This window comes from Brachionichthys hirsutus, unplaced genomic scaffold (genome assembly GCF_040956055.1).
Source record: "Brachionichthys hirsutus isolate HB-005 unplaced genomic scaffold, CSIRO-AGI_Bhir_v1 contig_261, whole genome shotgun sequence".
In the NCBI taxonomy this organism is placed as follows: Eukaryota; Metazoa; Chordata; class Actinopteri; order Lophiiformes; family Brachionichthyidae; genus Brachionichthys; species Brachionichthys hirsutus.
The window spans coordinates 1-9,406 of record NW_027180360.1 but is presented as its reverse complement, the minus strand read 5'-3'; the positions used below and the strand labels follow the sequence as shown (position 1 = coordinate 9,406).

At 48.6% G+C, this 9,406-nt stretch overlaps 1 protein-coding gene across 1 annotated transcript; it reads right to left on the bottom strand.

The window, feature by feature from the left end:
- Nucleotides 1-2,247: 2,247 nt before the first annotated feature.
- Nucleotides 2,248-8,841, bottom strand: LOC137914022 (major histocompatibility complex class I-related gene protein-like). Its single transcript, XM_068757641.1, has 7 exons — nt 8,647-8,841; nt 7,025-7,291; nt 6,403-6,681; nt 4,982-5,284; nt 3,994-4,098; nt 2,917-3,058; nt 2,248-2,655 (listed from the first exon to the last, which is right to left on the bottom strand). The coding sequence occupies exons 1-6, from the start codon at nt 8,786-8,788 to the stop codon at nt 2,922-2,924; spliced, it is 1,233 nt and encodes a 410-aa protein (XP_068613742.1). The 5' UTR covers nt 8,789-8,841; the 3' UTR covers nt 2,248-2,655; nt 2,917-2,921.
- Between the last annotated feature and the right edge of the window lie 565 nt (nt 8,842-9,406).

Here is a 9,406-nt window from a genome sequence, read left to right as displayed (position 1 = left end):
CTTCCTGTAGCTGCGCGCGCATCCACACCTCTTCCGGGTTACTCATGGGCTGTCGTGGCGTGACGGACGCGAATGAATGACCATCTGCGCGCGGGATTTGTTGTCAGAGCAGCTGATCGGTGATAGAGCTGAGGCGCGGGCTGGCCTGCTCGTCTGATCTCCGGTGAAATCGAGCGGCGGATGTGTTTGCTCTGCTGTCCTGTTGGCAGTGAGATTATTATTTCTGGAAGGTTGAAGAGGCGTGTGGGCCGTTCACAGCCACTGCCCTCCCCTGATCGTGGCTGCTGCTTTAGGTGGAAATTCCTCTGTTTCATATTGTTTGTGCTGACTGTTATGGTGCCTTATGTTAATCAGTGTTAATAATTGTTGTTAAACCGATACCAATTTTGAAGACACAGCTGTATGTCAATCTGTGAGAATAAACTGTGTGAACCGGACCCGCTCTCTGCCTGTGGAATGAATCGAACCTGTGTCCCTGGAGTAGGGATACGCGCACCAGTACAATTCAGGAGAGATAATTCCTCCTAGATAATTCCCAGGAGTAAAATTCCCTGGGTGGCGTTGTCGCAACCAAAACTCCATCAACCTGTCACATTTTCAGATGACAGTAATTACGGGGCAGAATGGTGGCGCAGTGATTAGCGCTGCCACCTCACAGCAAACAGGTACTGGGTTCGATTTCCATTCTGTGTGGCCCCGCAATGCGCTGGTGACACATCCTGGGAGTACCCCGCCTCTCGCCCGTAGTCAGAAGAGACGATTGTTTCATGTACAAGAAGATGTTATTTTATTTTACTTCTATTGAAACAGGTAAGTTAATTGAGAACTAATTCTCATTTGGAACATGAGCCAATCAGAGACTGCAGACCCCGCCTCCAATAGACTATTGGATCTTGTGAGACAGTAAACAGGGCTTCCGGATCAGAGGGGCCAAACCTGCTCTAGCTTGCTGCTCCGGAACGGGAAAAGATACAACTACAACTGTAACATATATGAAACTAGAATGAACTATGAGTGTTCACACCAAATCTGAAGTCTCTAGCTCCAGAATTGAGGTCAGGATGGACTCCTGAAAAATGCAGATTTTAGAACGAAAATTAGCTCTCAGATCCGGATTGTGATCCGGATTCGGCCGAAATTAGTCCTGGTCATAGACCTTTAAGGAGTACTTATGTGTGATTTTTTTTTCAGATCCATACCGCCATGCGTTTTGAAGGAATTAAGAAAAGTGCCCTATCTCGCAATGTTAAAGAATCCTTTAAAAACATTCTAGAATCTGGATCCAGACAGACAGACAAACAGACCCAATTGCAATACCCTTGCCTCCCCTTCGGCGAGGGTAATAAAGACTCCACAAAGAAAGGCCCCCAGCCGGATTTGAACCTGCGACCTCCATCCAAAACGCAGGATGGCTGTTATCAGTCTGACTATCAGGAACTGTATCATTTCTGTCACTGAACGCAGCAGACTTACATGCGATTTTAGTTTTATAGATTGGAGACGGAGCAACGAGACTGGGAATATTCACGGAATTGGAGAAGGAGCAATCGGACTTGGAATATTCACCGGATTGGAGACGGAGCAATGAGACTGGGAATATTCATGGGATTGGAGACGGACCAATCGGACTGGAAATATTCATGGGATTGGAGACGGAGCAATCAGACTGGGAATATTAACGGGATTGGAGACGGAGCAATCGGACTGGGAATATTCATGGGATTGGAGACGGAGCAATGAGACTAGGAATATTCACGGGATTGGAGACGGATCAATCAGACTGGGAATATTCACGGGATTGGAGACGGATCAATCAGACTGGGAATATTCACGGGATTGGAGACGGATCAATCAGACTGGGAATATTCACGGGATTGGAGACGGATCAATCAGACTGGGAATATTCATGGGATTGGAGACGGAGCAATCGGACTTGGAATATTCATGGTATTTGAGACGGATCAATCAGACTGGGAATATTCACGGGATTGGAGACGGACCAATCGGACTGGGAATATTCACGGGATTGGAGACGGATCAATCAGACTGGGAATATTCACGGGATTGGAGACGGAGCAATGAGACTGGGAATATTCATGGGATTGGAGACGGAGCAATGAGACTGGGAATATTCACGGGATTGGAGACGGATCAATCAGACAGGGAATATTCACGGGATTGGAGAAGGAGCAACGAGACTGGGAATATTCATGGAATTGGAGACGGATCAATCAAACAAGAAACAGGTGGAAAATGTGGGATTTTATTGTAAAGCAGAACTTTCTGTCTAAAGAAAGGAACCAGCAGGACGACTTCAGCCTTCGTCTCGTTAACAACACAGGAAGTGATTGTGATCCGTGAACAGACAGGAAGCACTGGGGGAGGGGCGGAGTCCAGGAGGAACAAAGACACGCCCGTTTACTCCGACACCTCCGGATGAAGACAGTCTTAAAGATCCTGTTTGACGTCTCCAGAGAAGAGAGACGAGAACAATCCCCGAAATATCTAAATGACACCGTTTAGACTCTAATCAATAAGTATCGATCACTGGATCCTCGTCGCTGATGTCTTTGATCGGATCGTGTTCTGGTGAAGACCCGGTGGACTCCAGTTCAAACAGGACGATGTGGGGACACCGCTCCTTGTCCCAGAACCCTGCGGAGACAGAACCAACAGAACTGAGCAGAAACGCCACGAAGCCACACCCGAACCCGATCAGTCCACCTTAAATGTCCAGGTGGACTCATTGTCTTTGTCCAACAACCTCAGATCCCTTCAGGTGAAACCGCTTCACCTTTTGTTGTGGGAAAAGACACCAAAGGACAAAGACTATCTTGTCTCACAAGTCTGACAGAGAATAATCTCCCCGTGTCAGAAGGTTCTTCTACACATAGTGTCCCACACGAAGACACTCACTGCGTTCATTCTGTCCTTGTCCCAACGCCCTCCGGCTGGATGATGACCTCCGGCTGCGTGTCCACCTCCGGCTGCATGTCCACCTCTGGCTGCAGTCTCTTCGTGAGCTCAGCGCTGTCCTCAGAAGGTGGACGAGGTTTACCTGGATAACAAAGACGCATCATTCCACCGCTCACGGTTGCAGGTGAACGGATGCGAGTGGATCACCAGCAACACTCCATCAAACAAAAGTAGCTGCTGCTAAACAGAGGAGATGAAGAACGGGACGTCCTCCAAAAGGAACCGGGGACAGTTTAACGCTTGTGTTACAAAAAAAGTCCAATTCATGACCCTTCAAGTGGACAAAATGTCCACCTGTAAAATGTAATATTTTTCCTGACCTCATTCTGGACCTGATCCAGTTGGAGAGATAGACACCCCCCCCCCCTGCGTGTCAAACTCCATAAACATTGATAAATAATCAACTGAGATATTGAGGAAAATATTTTGAATCTCCATTGACTGCAATATTAACAAATAGTTCCAAGTGATTCAGAATCCAGGATCTCTTCTGGATCATCACCGAAATGTAATCATCTGTCCCTGGAAACATTCCCGACAAATCCTGGAAACTTCATCCAGATCCGTCCAGAACCTTTTGAGTTATCTTGCTAACAGCCGGACAGACAAACGGCGGTGGGAAATATGGGTTTTCAAATTTAAGCCCAAATTACCCCCCTTTCAAAAATCACCCCTCTGTGACCTTTTCTTGGACACTATGTAGAACAAATGGACATTTTTGTCTCAAGGGTCGTGGACAGGTTAAACACGGATTACACAGTCAAATTATGGACGTTGAGATTTTGTGACTCCGCCTCACCAAAGAGGACGGTGGTTGTCCTGGAGGGAGTTTAGAATTTCTGAAATGGACTAAACTGTCCAGGAGTTACTCAAGGGTCAACACAGGACGACTGTCTTCCCTGGTCCGTCATCGTGGTTCTGGACTCTGAAGCTGAAACCACCTCCTGTTTGCTTCATCAGGTCAAAGTGTCCAATCAAAGCCAGGAGACAGAGACTGGTTCTGTCTGGGTCGCTCACCTGTCCTCTGTTTGTACAGCTTGAATCCAACGGCAGCCGTGAGGACGAGAAGAACCGCTGCAGTGATGACGATGATGATGATGGCGTTCACGTTAGTGGGTTCCTCTGGAGAGCAGAAAACAACAAGTCAGAGAACAACGTCCATGTCCCAACAGAACCGTCCTGCAGACGGACACCACCTGGTTGGTGGTCCTGCCGTCCTCTTTAGGTGGTTTCATGTCCACCTGTCCACAGGAGGACGGTCTGTGCTGCTTTCTGTCCTGATGTTGGTTCCAGTCTCAGGGAGACTCGTCCAATGTTCTAATGTTCTGACAGAGGTTTGACTTTAAAACTAGAAACTTCTGAAAACTGAAATGGATCCAAAATACTTTTTCTCCAACTCCAGACCGAAACCTCCGAAGCGCTGGAACGCTGCGTCGCTCTGCTGAGGCTGGACAGTCCCACAGCTCTGTGGACCTGTCCTCATGGAGAATCCTGCTAACAAGCAGATCCAGGTCCAATCAGAACCTCCTCCACGGTTCTGGATCATCCTGCTAACAAGCAGATCCAGGTCCAATCAGAACTTCCTCCGCAGTTCTGGATCATCCTGCTAACAGATCCAGGTCCAATCAGAACCTAATCCGCGGTTCTGGATCATCCTGCTAACAGATCCAGGTCCAATCAGAACCTCCTCCGCTGAGGACATGAACTGACTTTACTGACATCGTCCTGCATGAATGAAAGCCCAGTGGACATCGGACCGCCACCACCAACAGAACTATCACTGATTCAAAGGCTTCCGTCTTCTGTGCAGGTACTGGGTTAGGGTTCTGGTACCGTTGTCTGGGTCCCGGGTGGCTTATTGATTATCTGAACTCTAAAGTTACACAGAAAACAGCAAACGACAATAAAAGAAACAAAACTTCTGTCCAACTCTTCAAACCCATGATCTGGACCATCAGAGAGACAGAAATGTGTCCCCACCTTCACCCCCTGATCCCAGTCTCACCCCAGTTGGTCCAGATCTTTCCTTTGTCCAGTCTGGTGACCAAGTCGTCCTTCACACCGAAGAGCTGGAACACACAGTCGTACCTCCTCCAGTCTTCAGCCGCCGCCGATGAAAGGTCCAGGTCCACACTCATCTGGAAGGTTCCGTCATGGTTGGGGAGGATCTCTCCGTGCTCCACCTCCTCATGAAGCTCCTCCCCATCCTTCCTCCAGAAGAGAGCGGCTCTGTCTGGGTAGAAACCTGTAGCGAAGCAGCTGACGGGAGAGGAAGGAGTCTTCTGGAGGAGAAACACTGAGGGGAGCTCTGGAGGAGGAGACAAAGACACGTTATAGAGGGGAGCTCTGGAGGAGGAGACAAAGACACGTTAGAGAGGGGAGCACTGGAGGAGGAGACAAAGACACGTTAGAGAGGGGAGCTCTGGAGGAGGAGACAAAGACACGTTAGAGAGGGGAGCACTGGAGGAGGAGACAAAGACACGTTAGAGAGGGGAGCTCTGGAGGAGGAGACAAAGACACGTTAGAGAGGGGAGCTCTGGAGGAGGAGACAGAGACACGTTAGAGAGGGGAGCTCTGGAGGAGGAGACAAAGACACGTTAGAGAGGGGAGATCTGGAGGAGGAGACAAAGACACGTTAGAGAGGGGAGATCTGGAGGAGGAGACAAAGACACGTTATAGAAGGGAGCTCTGGAGGAGACAAAGACACGTTATAGAAGGGAGATCTGGAGGAGGAAACAAAGACACGTTAGAGAGGGGAGATCTGGAGGAGGAGACAAAGACACGTTATTGAGGGGAGCTCTGGAGGAGGAGACAAAGACACGTTAGAGAGGGGAGCTCTGGAGGAGGAGACAAAGACACGTTAGAGAGGGGAGCTCTGGGGGAGGAGACAAAGACAAGTTAGAGAGGGGAGCTCTGGAGGAGGAGACAAAGACACGTTAGAGAGGGGAGCTCTGGAGGAGGAGACAAAGACACGTTAGAGAGGGGAGATCTGGAGGAGGAGACAAAGACACGTTAGAGAGGGGAGCACTGGAGGAGGAGAAAAAGACACGTTAGAGAGGAGAGATCTGGAGGAGGAGACAAAGACACGTTAAAGAGGGGAGATCTGGAGGACGAGACAAAGACACTTTAGAGAGGGGAGCTCTGGAGGAGGAGACAGAGACACGTTAGAGAGGGGAGCTCTGGAGGAGGAGACAAAGACACGTCATCAGGAGTCACTGTTGTCGCCAGAGACACTGAAACGACGCAAATAAACCTCAGAGGAGAGGAGGCGACAAAAGAAGGGAGGAGCAGAGGAGAAGAAGACTGAAGGAGAGAGGAGGAGGACAGAGAGGTAAAGGACAGAGTGTGTCTCTGTGTGTGGGTCAGAAACAGCAGAGGAACATGAAGGTTGTTGGTTTGAAACTCCACCAGGTGATGTGCTTCTACCTGTTCTCAGCAGAGAGCTCCTCCCATACTCCAGATACTTCCTCCCCCACTCAGGACACACCTGGGTGAAGTAATGCTTGTTGTATTCCATCCTAGCTCTATCATGATCCAATCTGTGTTTGGTGATGACAGCCTGAGGACTGGGAGCGATCCATGTCTCCGTCTTCAGGTCCAGGACGATGAAGTCTTCTCCATTATAACCATGCTGCTCAAAACCAGTGACCTCTCCAGTCTCATCGTCCCACTCACAGCCGTACATCTGCTGGTAAATGTGGACACCTGAGAGAGAGACAGACTCCAGTCATCGACCTGGTCCTCACTGGAACCAGCAGAACCAGCAGAACCAGCAGAACCAGCAGAACCAGTCTGTGTCCCGGAGCTTTAGAAACCCAGCAGTGATGCAAAAGCGTTCCTGCAGAGGTGTGTGTGTGTGTGTGTGTGTGTGTGCGTGTGCGTGTGCGTGTGTGTGTGTGTGTGCGTGTGTGTGTGTGTGTGTGTGTGTGTGTGTGCGTGGGTGTGTGTGTGCGTGGGTGTGTGTGCGTGTGTGTGTGTGTGTGTGTGTGTGTGTGTGTGTGTTTACTTCCTACAGCATGAACACAACATTTAATAAACACAAACAAACCTTCTGATTGGTTGAAGCGCTTCTTTAAATTTTCCATGCTGATTTTGTACACTTCTTGGTTCCCCACACCGTTCCCCGTCTCTTCGGTCCAGTACTCTGGATCCTCTGCTGTGACTTTGTCCATCCAGTCCTGTTTGGGTTCTGCTCTCTTGGTCTTACTGTCATAGTGAATCATCTGGACGTCATCGATCGAACCAACGGCCACAAACTCCGGGAAGTTTGAGACTCCAGAAGACGCCGTGTGGAAATACTTCAAAGAGTGAGTCTCTGAAAGAAAAAACAGAATCACCATCTGAAGGTTGAACCTGTTTCCACCTGATGACATCACTTCCTGCTCTCCACTCACACCTGAACCTGTGACCGATGACAACTTCTGGTTCTGATTACAGGTTTGAACTCTGAGGCTCCTGCAGCTGAAACCCAGCAGAACTTCTTCTTCTCTGGTTTCACAAAGTCGCGCTGGTCATTTTCCACCATCAGCTGATAACTGGCATCATTTTCAAGGCCAGATGTCAGAGAGTTTGTGAATTAAAACGGTTTAACCCTAAAGATTTGGGTTTCAGCACCACAACAAATAAAGGTGTGACCCGGTCCCGAAACACCGTCAGGTCCTGATGGGCAGAACCTGCAGAACCCAAAGCCTGTTTCACTCACAACAGATTTTGTGATGAATATTTCTCATTAATATTGATACATTTAATATTTGAAGGACACGGTTCTATATAAGAAAGAACGCCAGTCTAACACCAGTTATAACACCAGTCAGCAGTTATTACAGCAGTTATAATACCAGTTATAACAGCAGTTATAACAGCAGTTATAACAGCAGTTATAATACCAGTTATAACACCGGTTATAACAGCAGTTATAACAGCAGTTATAACAGCAGTTATAACAGCAGTTATAATATCCGTTGGATTCAGAGCGGATTCTGATCCTCTGACGTTCCAACATTCCCTCCATCATCAGCTGACGTCTCTTCCTTCTCGTCCTGGTTCTAACAGTTGGTTCTGTTCAGGTATCAACAGGAAGGTTCTCTGATTTGTTCTCTTTGAGTTCTGACACTTCCATTGTTGTTCTCCTCAGAACCTCCGCCGTCGTCTGAAGACGTGGACGTCCTGTTTCTGTGTCACGTCCAGAATGCTGAACAAATCCGTCCCCTGCTCATAGTTCGGTGTGGAAACCGTGCGGTCCAGTCCATGCTGGGTTCTGAGGCTGACACGGGTCAGAACCCATCCAAACGGATCAGGACATTTGTCAGCTGGAGAATAAAGCTGTCCACTCTCTGGTGGACAAACTCTATCATGAAGACGCAGCTTGGAAACCATCTCTAAACCGGTTTGTTGTTGGACCTCAGCAGAACCACCGACCGACACCAGCACACCTCCGTCATCAGGTCTGATGTCCGTCTGAGCCGGAGGTTCTGAACCCATCAAATTAAAGAGGACAAAGAAGGAAGAACTACCTCTGTCCTCCTGTCCCAGTTTGACCTGAAGTAAATGGACTTTACAGGAAGAACTTTAAGATGACGGGTCGGTACCGTTTGGACATTTCTAGACTCCTAACATGTCAGGAAGTACAACGACGGAACCGTCAACCCAAACAGCAGGATAGAAACTCACCTCCCACCGCCCCAGGTACACCTGTACCCAGAACCAGAACCAGAACCAGAACCAGAACCGAGGTCTTCATCGTGAACTGTCCCATCTGCAGCTCAAACAACAGAACAGCCACAAGATTCTTTAAAGCTTCCAGTCCGACCATCAAGGGTGAAGTGAGGACAAAACACGAGAGGAGCGGACTTCCCCGTCCGTCTGAGCCAATCAGGATTTAGTCTGAGCGATGACGTCGCTTGTTACTCGGCAGAACTGTCACAGGTTGTGAATCAAAAGCGAAAGTAGAATGGATCTTATTTTAAGCTGCGTCAGAGTCTTTGTTTGAGCGTCTCAGCAGGTTCTGAGTTCTGGACGCTGAAAACTTCTGGACCGACAGAAACGTGAGCCGCTGTTGATGTTTGATCCGGATGCTGCTCCGCTTTCTGCTCCACTTTCACTGCGCTCATGTTCCTGGTAGAGTCAATGCGGAATAATAAAAGTCCCACCTTGAGTTCTTCAGCTGAGACAACAGAACCCATGATCCGAACAGGGTCCATCTTTACCTGACAGGTTCTGCTGTTGGTGACGTCGAGGCTCGACCTGCTGGTCGTTACCTGAGCTCATCATTTAGTTTCAGTCAGGAAGTAAATGTTATTTATATATTATATATTATTCATAGATCACCTTCACAGACAACAAGCCACAAAGTGCTTCACAAGGAGAAGACAGCCTCCACGTGGCCTCCGCATGTCGCTGTTAGGTTTCTCCTTTTTCCCCGGTTCTTTTA

Coding starts and splice junctions, on each gene's coding strand:
- LOC137914022 (XM_068757641.1), bottom strand. CDS start 8,788: ATGGTCGGACTGGAAGCTTTAAAGAATCTTGTGGCTGTTCTGTTGTTT. Junction 6,682..7,024: donor GCGCTTCAACCAATCAGAAG/GTTTGTTTGTGT, acceptor TCTCTCTCTCAG/GTGTCCACATTTACCAGCAG. Junction 4,099..4,981: donor AAAGATCTGGACCAACTGGG/GTGAGACTGGGA, acceptor TCTGCTCTCCAG/AGGAACCCACTAACGTGAAC.